A 17,517-nucleotide genomic window follows, 5' to 3' on the forward strand; every position below is an offset into this window, starting at 1 on the left:
TGGACTTGATGCCAACTTTCTATACATTTGGGCCCACCTGGCTCTGTCCCCTTGTGTGGGATATTTAGCGCATGTACGCGACCATGGCCAATCAATGTCACATATATTTATGAACGGTCAAGAAGGTGAAGGTCATTGGAACCAAGATGGATAATTAGCCTTGACGTGCTAATTAAATGAAGGATATTTCAAATTTCTTGGTAATTTTGGAGCGGAGCATTGACGAGTCGATAAAGAGACCAAAGTATCAATAGCATATATGCGTTGCGTAAGGGTGATTATCATGGGGTACATATGTTTTTACTAACGTGATTCGGACGTATAACAACTCGCCCATGCATCTCCCATCTGAGTCCTATCAAACTTCAGCCGAACATATCCATAAGGCGACATAATAACCTCGGTTCTCGGCCGCATTACAGCCCTTCGGAGGTCTGCTGGCACCCATACGAGCAGCCTCGACTCATCATCCACCACCCATCCACCTTCATTGAGCGTCCAATCACAGAATTCACACATAGAACCTGACATGGCCTACAAATATTAGGCCAACAATATCAATACGAACCTCAGCAAACAGCTAGACTTTGGCGCACCCTTTCTTCCGCACTTCGAGCATCATGTACATGTATACTCATATCGTCGGGAGAATGTGACAAGACATGAATGCCATCTGGCGAGTAATCGGCCGAATCAATCCAATGATTATGACCGTGAGGTATTTCGACCACTATTTCTCCTGTCCGAGTATCCCATATCAATATTTCTTCACCGGAGCTAGATAAAAGGCGGGTGCTATCCGGAGAGAAACTTATGGAGCGGATTACACCACAGGGCCTATGAAGAAAGAGCGATTGAGCTGTTGCGCCGGTGTGTGCGTCGAAGATCAATATCATAGTGATTAGGTCATCCTCTCCGCCCACACGTGCGGCGATGAAGGCGCCATTAGGCGAATACGCAACCGCGCACTGTGGCGGATAGTTATGACTGAGAGATGCAATTGTAAGCAGTGTTTGGGCATTAGTCGCGTCCTTTACTTCCAAGTGGCCATCCAGGTCGATTATTACACAAGTACAATCAGGAGAGAATCGGGGACTTCGCGAACGCCTATGAAAACTAGAACTCGATACTAGAGTAAGCACATGCGAGCCAGAGTGAGCCTCCCAGGTGTCGATTTCTCCTTGGAATCCTTCGGTAAGGATGAGATTGCCATCAACTGAGTACTGGACCGTTTGAATTGGCTTGTCAAAGTATATGTTGATTGGACCCAGCACTATCTCCCTTCTCACAATATCCCACACACACATTCTCCCTCCACTGCTCCCCGATACAATGCGATTATCCAGGAAGTCAACCGCCAAAATTCGTCCCGTATGAACCTTGATGGGTCCCGCCTCCATATCTCCAGTATAGGTGTTCCAAATGCATAGTGTCCCGTCTACAGAGCCAGACACGAATTGCGCGCCATTGGATGAGAGTTTCACCGATGTCATGTGCTCGGATAGCGCGTCGCATGCACCAGCCCTTGGAGTATGAAATTGGACATCCCATACACACATAAGCCTGCCTTGGCATCCAGAGAAAAGACGACTACTATCAGGTGAGAACGCCAACGAAGTAACAAAGGATGTGTGTCCTTCGAGAGGCCCGCACCAGCTCGCCAGTTTCCGAGTCCCATACATATATTGCATGCCCATAGTCTGCGATGGCAATATGCCTTCCATTGGGCGAGCACTCGATCAACCAGATCGCCCCGGGATTTCCCTGGAGCGTAGCGAGCACCGTATTTCCAGTTTGCGTATCCCAAGCACATACACTATTCGTAACACTACTAGCACCGATTACGCGAGAATCATCAGGGGAAAATAAAAGCAGGTCTGTTGAGCTAGTGGTATCCAGTGGAGCCAAACAATGGACCACATCCCCGTTCTGAGTGTCCCACACCTTCACCAAGTCAGATACCACAGCTGCAAGTAGGCCACCGCTCGGTGAAAGTTTCGGAGTACCAAGCTCGCCTTGAGGGTGGAAACGAAGCAACAGACCTCCAGTTTCGGTATTGAACACCCATATATGTCCATCATTCAATACCATCATAACTCGCATAAGGTCGACAGAGAACCAAAGCGGATTGGTAAATGTGATTTCGCTTTTAACATAGAGTGGCCCAAGTACTATGGCTCCGCTATCCGTTCCCCACCCCACAACTTCGACACCACTGTGCTCAATAAAAAATGCGGCGAGAACTCGGGTCCCATCAGCCGAAAATCCGACTGATCGTATATAACCTTCAGGATGTTGGAGAGGTCCCAAGGCAACTCTTCCATTACTTGAGTCCAGCACCAGCCCTCATTATATATATCAAATCCAACTGCAAGGTACGATCCGTCGGGAGACATAGTTATCTGGGAGATAGGCCTCGTGTGCGACCATCTAGCAAGGTGTGCGAACTGTCGTTGACCAAGGGCTGGGCCTTCTGCTTCTACCGGCCCTTCTATATACCGAGCATAGTGCTTGCCAATCGGACTCAATCGTGGCCAGAACGCCAGCATAGACACGTATATATGCGGTGTGCTTTGTGAGACGCTATTTGAGCTGAACGTTTCTACAAATCGTTGTCCATCTTCCGCTAGTTCCACTATATCTTCATTCCCTAAAAGCTTCTCTGTCCATATCAGAATCCGTATCATGCCGTATCAACAAGTCTTCCTTACATTGCACAACTCGACCACCGTTCTCATACCATCCACCCCCACCCTCATTAATTTCCTCAAGTTTAGTACCTCCATCCACAGCAGCAGTCTCAACGCTAAGAAGCCCTGGAGTTGCTCCCTCATATCTGCTCCACAGTCTCCCATCTCCATATGCTTCATCCAGTACTCGCACGCATACGCAGGTCCAACGGGATTGCCGCCGCCACCCGCTCTTCAATGTTCGGCACATCATCGTCTGCTAGGTATGAAGACTCTAGTCCACAGATGTTGAACTGCGGGTGTGTCCTCTTGATAAGTTCCAAGCACTTCTCGCTAAGTATTTGATGATGTGTAGTAAAGTCGCAGTGGTATGCTTTGGACCGCGTCAGGTTAAACATAAAGTCAGGAAACGATACATGCAGCGTAGTCACCAGCTCGTCCGAGCCTACCACGTGGACCACCGACCACAGCGGCCGAAGCGCTGCTCGTACCCGATCGACGCTAGCCATTTGCAAGAGCTCGCATAAACCAGAAACCGTGAGAGGCTCGCGTACACATATCACAGTGTGTAAAACCTGGCGGATACTGTCCCGTTCGATCTTACGAAGGTGTTGATCGCCGAGTGCAGCTTCGAGTATGGTGGTGTATAGCTGATCGATCTCTCTATGCTCTCCATCATCTTCATATCGTGATGCACTCAAAATCGTGCGCAGCCGACCATCAGGATCGCTCTGGAAGTTGTCGTATCCAATGTACGGTACCGCCGTTGCCGCGTATATAAATAGCGCTCCCGCCTTTTTAACCAACGACGCAATATGAGCCTCTGACGGCTTCATCCGAATTAGCTCTGTCCGTAGGTACGTCTCTATATCCGTCTGCACTTCGTCCTTATTGATTTCATGCAGTACTAGCCGTAACTTTATCCGTTCATGAGTCATTTGGTCACGGATCTTCGGTTCTGGCCGGCTTAGTACAACGAACTTGATCGGTAGGCCCGCTGCCTTGCTGAGTAGTACATCCAGCATACATCCAGTGCTTTGTTGGTTGTCGCATTCATCCAGGGCATCCAGCACGACGACCAACCCTTCAGGTAGCGCACTCTCAGCTTCTTTAAGAGGCTTAATGATCAACTCCTCAAACTGAAGATGTGGTAGAGTCCTGTGCAAGTCCGGATCCTTTCTCAGTGCAGTCGATAAGACGGAGTGGAACGGGCGAGAGAACCGAGCAAGTTGATAGGCAATTGTTGAGACAATGAGGTTCACATCTCTGCACTCGGGTAGTGTACGAGAGCAGAAGAAGCTTGCTGCTAGTCTATGGGAGGAGTCCAGCTCGAGGCAGAGGCTATATGCGATCGTGGTTTTGCCGGTACCAGCCATGCCATTCAGCCAGTACACACCTCTCCCATCACCTCGAGTCCAGTTGAGCACTTCGGCAAGCACCTTGATCCGAGTTCCAGGAGTGCATTCTCTACGTTTGAGGTCTGCCCCTTCAGCTGATTTGTACCTGGCCGAGAGCGAAGGCGAGAGCCGGTCAATGGCAGAGGACATTCGATCGAAACGAGTCCCCTAGACACTGTGTATCAGACACAATCCCTTCACCTCAAGTATACTCACAGTCATTTGATCTTCTGCCATCTTCCACATTGATAGATTTGCGTTTAACTTGTAGGGATTTGGCAATTATTTCTTTTTGCACCAACCATCACTACTTACCGTCAGCCGGTGCAAGTGCCTCTCCATCCGCCGATAGCAAGCTAAAATCGTATCCACCTCATTCTTTGCCTCAAGATACCGCTTGCCCGAATTTCGACTCCGTTTGTTTTTTTATATAATCCAGCTCTTCATTTATCGACCTATTGGAAGCAAAAGGCTTCTATGTATTACCAAACATCAACTGTTGCGGATGAGGACCTACTTGCACAAGTTGTCCATACTGGATGTCATAATAATCGAGGAACCCTCGCCGAAATATCTTTGAAGATCTTCGAGTAATTTCTCCAACCGCATCTGAAGTTCATCGTATTCTGTTTGGCTCGCCTCGGCCATCTGTGATAGATGCCAATAAGCGAGAGAGGGTCAATTTGAGAAAAAGAGAATGCTTACCTCGTATATGTCAACGTATTCTACAAACGTATCAACTATTTGTTTGATCGGTCCAAACACCTCCGTCGCTGGTCTCAGCAGCCTTGCAAATTCTTTCACACCTTTCCGCTTAGTTCTCACTGTATTGAAAGTCGCAGGAGCCGCCGACGTAGGAATTTCTACGTGAATGATTGATTTATCGTCGTCGATTGTGGTAGGTGAGGTGCCCGGATCCGTACATTCAATAGCTTGTGCCTTGGGCGCAGCTAAATATGGCGTTATCTCGACGGTAGTTCTCATTTGAGAACTTGTGGTAGGAGCGCCAGAAATTGATCCTATTGTGTCTGGATTATGCTGTTGGGCAACATCAAATACCTGGGAAGAATTTTGCCAGCCATGGATATCAGAGGTGTTTCTAGGTTGAGATGGGCCCGGCTGTTGGTTACCATCGACAAGAGCTAGGTCAGACTCTGCCGAAAGAGTGTTCGTATCAGAGTGTGTGCTGTGAGTAACAGAAGGAGTTCCTGTGACATCTTAATTATGATTTATCAATTAAATATCTATAACAATATCAATGGGAAAAGAAAGGCTTTGATTTACTTTCATCCGAGAATAAGTTCCGGAAGGTGTTTCTAGCATTTTTCAATCTTTGCCGAAGAGGCATCGTCGCGGAGATAAGGTAGGGAATCACGATTTGAACCGCCTTGATATATTCAGAAATCAAGGCCCCAGCGCTCAACACGCTGTACTATTGTGGTTTGCAAAATAGTTTGCAAACCGCGCTTAGTTTTTGATCAAGCAAGAAATTTTGGAGTCAAAATTATATATGGGCCGTATCTCTATTATTTCTGCATGTATTTACAAAACATGTGTACCAATAGTATTCTGCAGTCAACACGAACCAAACGATACGTTGAACTTGCCAAAAACTCAAGTTTTGGTAGTGCTTGTGATTTTGGATCCACACAGGTGCACGCTTTGGGTTGGTGTGTGGATTCCGTACCTAGTGTTTTGCAACAACTCTGTTGCTTCTCAGCTTGCTTGTGCGTAAACTATATATTTGGAGTCCGGTGATCTTTGCGCATCGATTGGTATTAATATGCCAGCAAAATTCACCCGAATGTGCGGTCAGAATTCAACACGTAGCAGGGGGGTATTCAACTTGTAACCTAAGTAAATTGTCTCAGAATGCCTCAATATAACGTGCGAACGAGTCGAAATAGCAAGTACTATTAGATTCCAAAGTGTTAGACATCAACCAAGGACAATGTATGCAAGTTTTCGTCATTCATTATTTAGTAAAGTAGTGGTAAAATCTGATCTACGAAGCGTAAAAAGGGTAGGTGAGCTATGCCAAAAAGTGTACCAGACTGAGCCTGTATACTGCTCCTTGAGGCGTACATAATTCATTACTGCCACCTTTTTAAGATAATCTACATAATTTAACTATAATAATTTCACTCAAAAAGGTTTACAGGATCCGCAAGTTGTTTATGCGCTATATCAGTGACAGGTGAGCCGAAGCGCGCTGAGGCATCACATGCGATATTTGACCGAGAGCGGAGGTCGCGGTCACGTGAGTCGGCTCCCCCCCCCCTTGATTCATATTTAAAGAGCCACACGCGAACAGAACTAACCGCTCACAAACCGAGGCAAACTACGCTAAGAAGGAAAGAGAAGAAAGGAAAAGAAACCGAGAGAACGACAAGCGAGGTAGTAAGCACGGGGGGGGATGTAGACCCAGTACAGGGGCCCTAAGGGCGTGGGACGGGAGGTCGTAAGGACTGGAGTGTGGCGGTCGCAAGGGATTATGGAGCGGTCTTAAGGACGTATGGAAGTGGACGTAAGGTCCTGCATATTCTGAGCGGTAGCCGGCGGGTCTCCAAGCTTTCTAATTCCCGATTTAGATATGAAATCAGCTACTGCCTCCAGTCCCGGCAGTGTTCCGAACAGCTCTTTCCCTGTGCGGTTGGGCGATGCACTTGTGAGTATGTGTCTAAATTCTGCGGTGTCTGGGCAGAAGAGGAGCGAATGTCTGGGCGTTTGTTCTGTTTCGTCGCATGAGCATTGAGAATTGAGGTGTGGGCGGAAGCGACCCCTATATTCTCCGTAGAGGCCGTGCCCGGTGAGGAATTGGACTAGCCGGCATTGTACGTTGCGGGACAGTGTCGTGTTATTGAAGATCGGGTGGAGTTTAAACGACGGGGCTCTGGGGATGTATGCGGATGAGTCCGGACGTGACGCGGTGTGTTCGTCCCAGATCTTCTTCCACGACCTCGATGCTCGTTTGCTAGCGTTCGCTCTTGATCAAGTGGTCGTCCTGTTGAATAGTGGTGTGGTTAGTAGGAGCTCACTCCCTTTCGCAGCTTCATCCGCTTGCTCGTTTCCTTGAATGTTCGAGTGTCCCGGTAGCCATTTGACAAGTATTTGGCGGTTGGGGTGGCCCGATAAGAAGGTGTGGGCGTGGCGGTGGAATATTCGGGAAGCGTATTGGGCGGGGTGTCTATGTGAGTGGATGATGGATCGAACAGCAGCCTGTTTGTCGCAGTATAGGTGTATGCGACTAGCCTGAACTTGTTCGGCGATCTGGTCGGATTTGCTGAGTCAGAGGGCGATGCCTAACATTTCTGCGTCGTATATATTGGCTCTTGGTCCAATGCTGGTCGATCCGTTTGCTAGAGTTTTTCTCCCATATTTGACGGTATAGCCTAGGCCGACTTTAGGGATGCTATGCAGGGTGCCGGCATGGGCGTCAGAGTAGCTGTGGATGGAGTTTCCGTCGGCGTTGGCTTCGGCTATTTCGATTTTGTTTTTGATAATCTTGGCTGCAGCTTTTTTGGAGTTGCCGGGGGACTTACCGTCTACGACGAGTTGGTCCGGCCATGGGTTATTGGGTACAGCGGGGTGGACGAGATATGGGGTGATAAACTCAGTGTCTGGGTGTGAGAATGACGCGGCGTGCTCGATGGGGGATCCGGGTAGGTTGAGCGAGCATGTAGACACGTGAGTCGGCCAGACACCATTCAATACCGCGATCTCGGAATGATGTGCTGAGCGTGAGGACTCAGACTGTCCTCGCGTTTTTCAGCACCCACCCACTATCCCTAGGCTGCCTGCGGGCGGCCACGGGCTCCCCCTCTTGTACCGCGTACAGAACCCACACATCATCCACAGCGACCGAAGCATAGGCTAAGTAACGAATTTATATGTGATACACTGAAGTAGACTATCACACGAACAATGAAGGAATAGAAATAACACAAACTTTCTAAACTCCCCGCGATACGCGACAGGAAGCAGTATAATTTAAATAAAGGCATCACAGATAATAATTACGGACACATGGTAGCATTGTAAATCTAAGCCCTCAGATCTCTTCGAATCATGACACAATGCCTAGTTCTAAACAATCGACAGAAGGATAGCTTGATAGAACTTTAGGCATTCGCGTAGTCCATATAGAAAAGATAATATAGTGTCTATCGCTCCGTTGGAGACCTCGCCCCTAACCCAACCGCTTCCCTCCTAAGCTCCTTTATCACAGTCTACATGGATGACTGTAAGTTCAGGATATTAAAAAGATAACGAGGTAAAAATATCACATACCGCCAGAGCTCCGGATTGACTCCGTTCTCAATCATGGACACGCATGTCGCAGAGTCTCGCGATCCAGTCCGGTATTCAACAGTTGAGAAATATCATATAGTGCTGCCCAAGGATTCGGTGTCGTTCTTACACACGAAGGTATAACTTACTGTCCAGCGTTTGTTGGGCATTTGCTACTCTAGCTGACTCGCGTGAAGATGACATGGTGGTTTGATCCAGGTCCCGTGAAAGAGTGACCAAACAAGACCCGCCGTTGCGCCGTGGCATGATACTATCATTTAGTCCCTCAACTAAATCTCCGATTTCATGTGGCATTCAAGATTCACTGCGATAAATTGCGTAGTAGGTATAATACTGCCAACTCTAGTACAAAATTTAACCAGCCTTCCAGTAAGCAATGTCACCATCGATCACTATTAATCATGGTTGTCAATAAAAAGGTGATTATCTTAGGAAGATCGCGCTTACTTTCGTATGGTTTTCCTTGCTGCCGCAATTTTCCAGCCTGTGCTCGATATTTAGCATAATGCAATCTGATAAAACCAATTCTTGACATACCGCCTTGACAGCTGATTCACTCCCGTACTCCTTCAAATCGTCATATGTCATGATTTCACCACACACAAACTTGTTCTCAAAGTCGGAGCTGCGAGGCATAAGCTTTGTCGTTCCACTGGATCCTAACACGAGCACTCACTGGATAACACCGGCCGCCTGAGGCGCCTTGGTTCCCTTCCTAATCGTCCACGCGCGAACCTCATCGGGCCCACACGTAAAGTACCGAATCAAATCCAAACTCGAATACCCTGCCTGGGTAATCTTGCCCAATGCGCTCGTTGCACCCGCAGCCTTCTCCTCCTCCTTCTTTTCCTCATCGCTCAACGGAGCCAACCGCTCCTCCAAAGCAACAGAGAACGGAATGAGTGGGTCACCTGGGTTGTTCTCGTCGATCCACGCTTTGATCTTGGGCAACCACTTGTTCTTCTTGCGGATGTAATCTTTTTCGGAGAGATTCACGAGGTAGGTGATGGGTTTGGCGGTGAGAAGTGTGAGCGAGTTGACGATTTCGATCTTGGGTAGTGTTACTGTGTTATAAATGCGTGATCAGAATAAAACTGACCTCCTTGTTCGTCCAGTCGCCTTTTCGCACATCTTTGTTATCTTCAGTCAGGATTTTGTGAATTTTCTCGACCGTAGCCTAGACCCGCATACAGTAAGCACCTAGATCCCAGAAGTAGGTAGCAAGTTTTGAGACATACAATTTCTTCCTTCTTTGCCTTGTCTGCTAGACTTGTATTGCTGAGACCTCGCCCGGTCTTCTTGAGACCATCGAGATGCTTCTCAACCCATTCAATGTCTTCAACCGCAACTCGGTCGAGATGATTCCATATCGCGAATAGGATCGACATCACCCTCGACATGGGTAACCTCTGCGTCATCGAAAGCACGAACAACCTGGAAGATACCATCTACCGCTCGTACGTGAGACAAGAAAGCATTCCCGAGACCAGCACCGGTCGATGCGCCCTGCGAGTCAAATTAGTGGAATAGATTGGGGAGCTAGGGTTTTGGTTTAGAACTCACAGCAGTGAGACCGGCGATATCGATACAGGTCAAGAATGCTGGGACTTGCGAAGCTGGTTTGTACAGTTCGCAGAGCCAGATGAAGCGCGCATCTGGGACAGGGATACGAGCTTCTTCGGGGTTGATAGTGGCGTATGGGAAGTTGGCCGCCTTTCCAAGGTCTATGCAAATCAGTATACAAGTCTCTCATCGGACGGATTGGTATTTACCGGTCTTGCTCAGTGCGTTGAAGAACGAGGACTTTCCAACATTAGGAAGACCTGCAAAGGTTTAATAATAGAATGATATATGGAAGATTTACTGACCGACAATCCCAATCTTCAAATTGTTTCCAGGTCGGCCAAGGATAGCTTTTTTTTCAGGTGCGGGAGCCTTTTTCGGTGGCATTCTTTTCTTGACTAGGAGAGTAGCAGAGACGGAAAAGGGGCTGGCGAGTCGAGGAAAATGCGATGAGCGCTGGATGGGACAGAGCCAAAATATCATTCGGATGAATCGATGATTCCAGGGTTCGCTTCCCATTTACGGTCCATGGGACGTCACGTGGATAACACGACCCTTGCAGCGTGCAACCATCTTTCGAAGTTGTGCTCGGCCAAGCGGGCAGTGGACCCCAATCTGTATAAAACACTGAGCTTGAAACCCTACGAAACTGTGATGCCCCAAATGCTCTCTCTACGACTTTTTGCCGCCGCCGCCTTGTTTGCGTTTGCTCAAGGTCAGATTACATCAACCGATCCGTACGTATCGAATTATGTTGGGCTGGTCATGTACTGATGTCCCGGTTTTATGTACAGGAATGGAAATACTGTCATTGTGTCGATCTCTACCGACCTGGTTGGAGGTACCACACCAATAGTGGTGTAAGTTCGTTTGGTCGAATGTGGCAATCGAAATGTTCACACACGCATAGGAGCACAGTAGCACCGGCCCCCGCAGTTCCTACAGTCACCACCCCAGTGGCTACCCAGCCCCCAACTACTCAGAATGTAGCACCCACCACTACTCCGCGTGTTGTTGGTCAGCCAGCACCCACACTTGCTGTAAGCGCATCTTTCTTATTTTAGCCTCCGACGCTAATATTAACTGGGAATTACATAGTCACCCGAACCAACGATCTATACTTATACCACAGTGGACGCCAGTGGGAATACCCAAACGTTTGTAGATACCTACACCCCCACCTATGACGTTACAACTGTTCCGTTCTCGGCACCCGCCGGAACCATCCTTCCATACGGCGAGTACACGTCCATGTATGGTGGTTCGGGAACTGGCAATCAACTCAATAGCGCTGGTCGATTATGGGCGGGTGCCAGTGCGTTGATTGGTGCCGTTACAGGGCTGGCTCTGGTGTTCTAGATCTTACGTGGTTCCTAGTCTTGGCCTGCGCGTGGACATGAGTATTTTACACACACGCTTTTCTGCTTTGTTGGACTTGTTGTTGTTTATGGCAGACACGAACGATGTTTTTGTTATCTTCGCTCATTGATTTGTAGCATAGAGTGTTTGGATTCGTTGCAGTAATTGATTTTTTTATGACGTGAGACTTTAGTTGGGCGCCGTTTTGATTTCAACCCGGGCGAACCATAAATTCCCCGAGGTGTGTAAATTGGTACGAAATCACTTGGCAACCGTCTTTTTGCTGAGGTACATTTGGAAGGTAACTTTACACCAAGTGGTAATATCACGCAACCAAGGCGAATGACGTACTGTTAGACGTATTAGTTACTGGGAACACATTAAACACGTTTCTATGCGGCGCGGATCGCGCGTACTCTATCTGGCTCTCACTAAAGCTTTGCATGCATTCATTCACTTGGGCTGTAAAGTTCATCGGGAGCAACAGGGCCATCAAGCTCGACTGACTTTTTTTCCCGTTCGAACAGAACTTCCCAGGCTAAATTATCGGCCCTCTCCCTGCCGCGCCAACTTTCTCTGTCTTCGCCGCGCGGGGGGAAGGTCACGTGAGTGGCCCCTGTTGTATTTCCGGCGCGGGTGCGTTCTCGCTTAAAAACTCAGCCTGACCTCTACCACGACAGTGTCGTTTGGAGTTCCTCTCTCAAGTTTTTAGATTTCGTTTTATTCGCTTCAGACAAATCTACAGCTCTTTTTAGACTCAACATGTATTCCAAGTCTATTGCCGCTCTCTATGCGCTCGTCCTTGCCGGTGCTGCTGCAGCCCAGTCCACGATGACCGTTGCTACCCCGTGAGTTGACATGAGAGCTTTGGGGCCATGGTTTGCTAAAGTTGTCACATTTCAGTCCTTCGGTCGTTCAGTGCCAGCCTGTTCAGCTCTCTTGGAGCGGAGGAACTGCCCCTTACTTCCCATCGGTATGTTTAGTCAAATACTATAAAAACCCGCCTATTGATGTGTTCTCTTTAGATTATCCCTGGTCAACAGGCTGGTTCCCCTGCCCTCAAGGAGTTCCCTTCGCAGACCGGAACCTCTCTCACCTGGACTGTTGACCTGATTGCCAGCACCTACATGTAAGTCGATATCTGGTATATGGATTAATACCCTAATAATCGTTTACAGTACGATCCAAATCCGTGACTCGACTGGTCAGCTCCAATATTCGTCTGCTGTCTCGATCCAGAACTCTGCCGACGCGTCTTGCGTGAATGCCAACATTTCTGCCTCGGCTTCTGGAGGCTCTACTCCCACTGGCGGTGCTACTTCAGCCGCTCCTACCGCCACTAGTCCCGCGTAAGTTCATTCAACGCCCCCTCCTATACACACAATTGAGATTCTTTTTAACCACCAGTGGTACTACCTCGTCCGGCACTGTCAGGACGGCTACCACGGTTACTGGTACCACATCGGCTCCTACTTCCACCTCTACCAACAACACCAACTCGGCTTCTATGGTCACCAAGGGAGCGTTTGGCGTTGCCGGTCTCGCCGGTCTCATCGGTGCTGCTCTCTTCTAGCCGTAATATGCCGTAACGATGAGCCTCGCCTTGTACACGCGCGCAAGTGAATTTGTTTGCAAACCTGTTGTGTCTGTCATTGTTTGTCTGTTGCCCTAGTATTTTTTTGTCTCGGACTGCTTATAACGTCCTGTCGTTGACTTGGTCTTCTGGGTGGTTTAGGTTTTACCGCCTGCATACTGTCTCGGTAGTACCTCGTGCGATTTGTTGTGCACATAATCCATTCGTTTTTCCCGCACCTTTGTGTCACCTGCCAGTTATAGACTCATGGTTGATAGGTGTTGCCATCGAAGGCAAGAAGGACAATGAACTTGGAGCTCGTTGCGAACCAACCGGTTGTCAGTTGTAAATCTCGGTAAATGCATCCCGGCCTGTCCAACACTACGAGTTCCAACATCCAAGCATTTTCTCCACACCGCACGCGACCTGCCAAGGGCCGAAATGTCTTGTGCACACGATTCCCAGTTCCTGGGAGATCTATGCCGGCCGCCCTGTTCGATGCTTGATGATCAGAGGTGGTTTCGTTACTGTCGATCGGCTATCAAATTGGAAGGATGATGTGCACGGATGAAAGTTTGGTTCCGTTATCGTACTTGGTCATAAAATAGAAGGAATGAATGAACTGCGCTTTGTAGCAATGCGCGACCTCGATATAGTGTTCAACACGTGGGAACTCTAGGCCCTTGAATACGGCTATTATCCATCGCATTCGAACGAGCGTCTGCAAACATTGTGCATGCGTCCACTCCAAATCCGATTGAGCACCTAGGGATTTACGAGAAATATCAAAGACGGTATAAAAGAAAATCGAACGTGCCAAAGCCTCTTTCGAGAGTAAAACACGAACCATCCTGGTTCTTCAGTTTCCCCGACCTACGGAGGCGTACCCTATGGAAGACCGATACTTATGGGTTGATTTTTGAAATAATATTATTAAAGGTCAGAGATCCCGTCAGATTCTTAACCTCGGATAGATGATGCTGTCGATGGCGGCACAGTTGGTGACCCTGGAACGAGTCTGCTGCCCTGCGAATCGAAAAGTCGCCTCTTCTGGTGAGAATAGTTTCCCACAAAATTCGGTTCAAGTCAGGGACATACGCCTTCAGGATAGCTTGGATATGGTAGAACCAGGCCATAGTGTATTGTCAGCACGGTAGTTTCGACTGAGCAAGTCAACTCCCAGCCCGAGCGTCAAGCCCCAGGACACCCCAGCATGAGTGTATTGCTGGGCTACAGTAAGCCGGACGCCTTTCATACAGTAACACAGTCAAATTTCGAGAAGATATATCGGAGAATATTGGGAATAGGGCCAAACAAGAAAGACCTTGCGGGATTGTTGAACCAGTTATAGAGACGTTCAAGATAGGTTATCTCTAGGATATTCATCGAATTTTATAAGGTTTTGTTGAAATACACAAGACAAAGTTCAGATAATACTTGATTGATTGGACTTTTGAGTGGCGATCGTACTGGCTTAGATGGGTGTAACGGTAAAGCAAGAACATGAAGCGTTGCGGGGATGACTCCATGCGTTACTTCACGTCCTAGATGAGCATTCTGATGGAGGGGGGGGGCATTTCGCCAGCATTGATAGCCAAAGCCCAAAACCTACGCGAGTAAGTATTGATTAGACATGAATAGAACACCAAAAACTCACATGACTAATTATTCAGTCCCTTACAATAAAGAAGTCGAAAGTGCATTCCTTGAAGGGCTGATCTTTGTCTTGGCTCCCTTCAATGAATGCGGCAACCAAGAAAGCACTAGACGTATATGCTGGATGTGCTACTCAGCAAGGTAGAAAGCCTACCAATTGAATTTGTTGTAGAGCGATCCTGGTGATCGATTGCACACAACGTACCAGGCCCAATTTTAGACCTGTGTCCGAATCAAACGTACTTACTCTTCCTCCATCTTTTATTCTTATGATAAAATATCTAGCATATAGTCGAGAGATTTCGCGAATTACCGCGAGCTGCTCGCTAAGCGGCAGACCTGGCAGCATGCGGTCTTGGCAACTGCGGGCGTGCTCCCCTCATATGTGTCTTGTAAATGACAAACATATGAATACCAGAACTTTAACACTAGGAATGTGTGAGATACGGATGAGTAAGAGGCATCGATAACGAAGAAGTGAGAACCTCAAATTCATAGCATTATGCGATACTGATCGGCCCGGTTGTACAGCAGCTGCAGACCGGAAAAGCTTTGTTACTGGCTCAATATATACATAGAATTTGCTGCTGCTGGGGCTCTTCCAGGGCAATTAATGGTCGGTACTTGGCTTCGAGTCTCAGATGATTGCTCTGAACTGTTCCGTTGGAACTACATACACCCTAATACAGGGTGTATTCATAATAAAGCACCCACGAACTATGTGCACATGTGTCTAGTAGCCTCTCGCTTGCTCTTGGACTGGAATTCAATCGTGCGTAACGATTTCCAAAATCAACTTTAAATCACTCAGCCTGCTTTTGGTGGTTGTAGTATGAGATACATCTTTATTTGTTATAGCACTCGTTCTGAATCTGCTAGCCGAGACATTTCACCTCAGCCTTGACGAATATTCTTTGATTCCTTCCAAGGAATAATATACGAACCACGCTGAGCACACCAGATCACATGTAGCTATCACAGTTCCACCATACGTATTGATGAAATTTGTTCAGAACCACTATTGAATTGGCTTTTCGCGGCGATAGAAATGGTATAAGAGGAGACTGGCCGGATTATGTTTGAACTCTATACTTTGGTGCCAGTGGTTTATTGTGAGTATTATGACTCGATTCGTCTCGTTAGCTGTACATATTGCTGCCTATTTGGCGCCGCATATATGCGCCACCTTGGCTGATGATGCATCCCAACTCCCTCTGACTTCAGAAGCCCTACAAAATGCGAGTATTTGGATCAACCTCAGAAGGCGTTCTGCTCATGACCTACCCCATCAATAGGATATCAAACTTTCGAGGCTACAAGAACATGCCAAAGCACTCCAAAGCTTTGCGGATAGTGGAGGCGGAACTCGTGTCTTTGGTTTAAAAGGTCACAATGCATCCGTCGGTAAGTTAAGTCATGATCACCACCGAAGTACTGTCTTGTTTAGTTAATTTCTTTAGACTATGTAGCTGCCATTGCAGAACAAGCTGGCTACGACGTCCAGAGACAGACGTTTCCTCATGTGTATTTTGAAGTCCTCACTCAGAGGTTTGCAGCTGGGGTACGTCAGATACGGTATCCGGGTACAGGCTGGCTCACTAGGTTTTGCTAACTAGGCGCCTATCAATATCACAGCAATGACTGTGGGTCAAACTCTTCCGAATCCTGAATTCGTTCGTATTTGATGACCTGACATTTTCTATATAGTACTCGACTTCTACACCTGTTGGAGGCATTACTGCTCCACTTGTCCTCATACCTGACCCTGATGCGGCTCCCTCTGCTGGATGCACACCGGCGGACTTTGCAGGCGTCGACGTCAAGGGGAAAATTGCGCTCATTCAGCGGGGTGCATGTGACTTTGCTGTCAAGGACAAGAATGCCAAAGATGCAGGGGCCGTTGGTGTCGTTGGTCGGTCATTATATTATCCTAGGTTTCTGTCCCTATGATAGCTAAGTACCGATATTAGTGTATAACAACGTTCCAGACTCCCTTCTGGGAAGCCTTCTGGTGTCGAACGATAGCGCATATATTCCCATCGGAAGCATTTCCCAAGCCGGGGGAGAATCGCTCGCTCGACAATTGGTAGCTGGTCAATCTATCAATGCCACTCTTGAGATATTGGTCCTCAGCGAGCAGAGATACAGCAGCAATGTTATTGCTACTTCAAAAGCGGGGAATCAAAGCAATGTGATCTTCATTGGCTCCCATCTCGATTCAGTTAGTGCTGGTCCCGGTATTAATGACAACGGATCTGGTGAGTAGCTGCGGTACGGCTATCTTCAGAAGTATACGTGTTGATCATGTGTCTGGCGACTACTAGGTTCCATCACTATTCTTGAGCTGGCCGTTCAGCTTGCCAAGTACAAGCTCAAGAACGCCGTCCGCTTTGCTTGGTGGACCGTTGAAGAGTATGGGATCGTCGGTTCCGGGCGCTATGTCGACAACCTACCTGACAATGAACGCGAGAAGATTGCGCTCTACATCAACTTGGACATGGTAGCCAGTCCAAACTATGTTCTTGCCGTCTATGATGGTGACGGATCTGCCGGAACAACCCGGGCCCAACGTAAGCCGCTATCAACCCGATAGAGCTAAAGCTCATTGACAGCACGTAGCCCTGCTGGTTCTGGTGCGATCGAAAAGGTGTTTACGGACTACTTTGCATCAAAGAACCTTTCAAGCGTCCAACTTCCTTCAATGGTCGTTCTGACTACGCTCCATTCATTGCCGCCGGCGTAAACATTCCCTCTGGTGGATTGTTCACTGGCGCGGAAGGTATCAAGACCGAAGAGCAGGCTAGGCTATTTGGTGGGACCGCTGGTGTTGCATACGATGTCAACTACCACGCCAAAGGCGACACCTACGATAACCTTAACTTTGAGGCCTTCCTCATCAATGCAAGGTAACTGCGACTTGATAGACGCTGATTATATATTCGGACTTACTGAGAAAATCTCCCGCAGG

General features: G+C 48.0%; 6 protein-coding genes across 6 annotated transcripts; 3 read left to right on the forward strand and 3 right to left on the reverse strand.

The window, feature by feature from the left end:
- Positions 1 to 569: 569 nt before the first annotated feature.
- On the reverse strand, positions 570 to 5,435 carry RhiXN_02994 (uncharacterized protein; the record flags this gene model as incomplete). Its single annotated transcript, XM_043322811.1, has 8 exons — positions 570 to 1,567; positions 1,623 to 2,270; positions 2,890 to 4,255; positions 4,304 to 4,351; positions 4,403 to 4,499; positions 4,605 to 4,735; positions 4,793 to 5,304; positions 5,372 to 5,435. The coding sequence occupies 8 exons, from the start codon at positions 5,433 to 5,435 to the stop codon at positions 570 to 572; spliced, it is 3,864 nt and encodes a 1,287-aa protein (XP_043178307.1).
- Positions 5,436 to 6,592: 1,157 nt separating this feature from the next.
- On the reverse strand, positions 6,593 to 8,581 carry RhiXN_02995 (Reverse transcriptase from mobile element jockey protein; the record flags this gene model as incomplete). Its single annotated transcript, XM_043322812.1, has 5 exons — positions 6,593 to 7,071; positions 7,126 to 7,370; positions 7,395 to 7,821; positions 7,871 to 7,960; positions 8,527 to 8,581. The coding sequence occupies 5 exons, from the start codon at positions 8,579 to 8,581 to the stop codon at positions 6,593 to 6,595; spliced, it is 1,296 nt and encodes a 431-aa protein (XP_043178308.1).
- A 171-nt stretch (positions 8,582 to 8,752) lies between these two features.
- RhiXN_02996 (uncharacterized protein) lies at positions 8,753 to 10,480 on the reverse strand (the record flags this gene model as incomplete). The annotated part of the gene is made up of 10 exons (XM_043322813.1): positions 8,753 to 8,790; positions 8,846 to 8,882; positions 8,936 to 9,023; positions 9,075 to 9,448; positions 9,498 to 9,575; positions 9,637 to 9,807; positions 9,860 to 9,904; positions 9,962 to 10,122; positions 10,171 to 10,221; positions 10,267 to 10,480. The coding sequence occupies 10 exons, from the start codon at positions 10,478 to 10,480 to the stop codon at positions 8,753 to 8,755; spliced, it is 1,257 nt and encodes a 418-aa protein (XP_043178309.1).
- Positions 10,481 to 10,624: 144 nt separating this feature from the next.
- Positions 10,625 to 11,320, forward strand: RhiXN_02997 (uncharacterized protein; the record flags this gene model as incomplete). Its single annotated transcript, XM_043322814.1, has 4 exons — positions 10,625 to 10,698; positions 10,756 to 10,821; positions 10,872 to 11,001; positions 11,060 to 11,320. The coding sequence occupies 4 exons, from the start codon at positions 10,625 to 10,627 to the stop codon at positions 11,318 to 11,320; spliced, it is 531 nt and encodes a 176-aa protein (XP_043178310.1).
- A 762-nt stretch (positions 11,321 to 12,082) lies between these two features.
- RhiXN_02998 (uncharacterized protein) lies at positions 12,083 to 12,893 on the forward strand (the record flags this gene model as incomplete). The annotated part of the gene is made up of 5 exons (XM_043322815.1): positions 12,083 to 12,168; positions 12,224 to 12,293; positions 12,346 to 12,449; positions 12,499 to 12,669; positions 12,728 to 12,893. The coding sequence occupies 5 exons, from the start codon at positions 12,083 to 12,085 to the stop codon at positions 12,891 to 12,893; spliced, it is 597 nt and encodes a 198-aa protein (XP_043178311.1).
- A 2,892-nt stretch (positions 12,894 to 15,785) lies between these two features.
- On the forward strand, positions 15,786 to 17,459 carry RhiXN_02999 (Peptidase family M28 protein; the record flags this gene model as incomplete). Its single annotated transcript, XM_043322816.1, has 8 exons — positions 15,786 to 15,791; positions 15,845 to 15,953; positions 16,010 to 16,110; positions 16,166 to 16,192; positions 16,257 to 16,461; positions 16,520 to 16,807; positions 16,874 to 17,119; positions 17,197 to 17,459. 8 exons carry the CDS (start codon positions 15,786 to 15,788, stop codon positions 17,457 to 17,459), a joined length of 1,245 nt encoding a protein of 414 aa, XP_043178312.1.
- Positions 17,460 to 17,517: the final 58 nt, after the last annotated feature.

The sequence above is a fragment of the Rhizoctonia solani genome, chromosome 3 (assembly GCF_016906535.1).
Source record: "Rhizoctonia solani chromosome 3, complete sequence".
Taxonomy (NCBI): domain Eukaryota; kingdom Fungi; phylum Basidiomycota; class Agaricomycetes; order Cantharellales; family Ceratobasidiaceae; genus Rhizoctonia; species Rhizoctonia solani.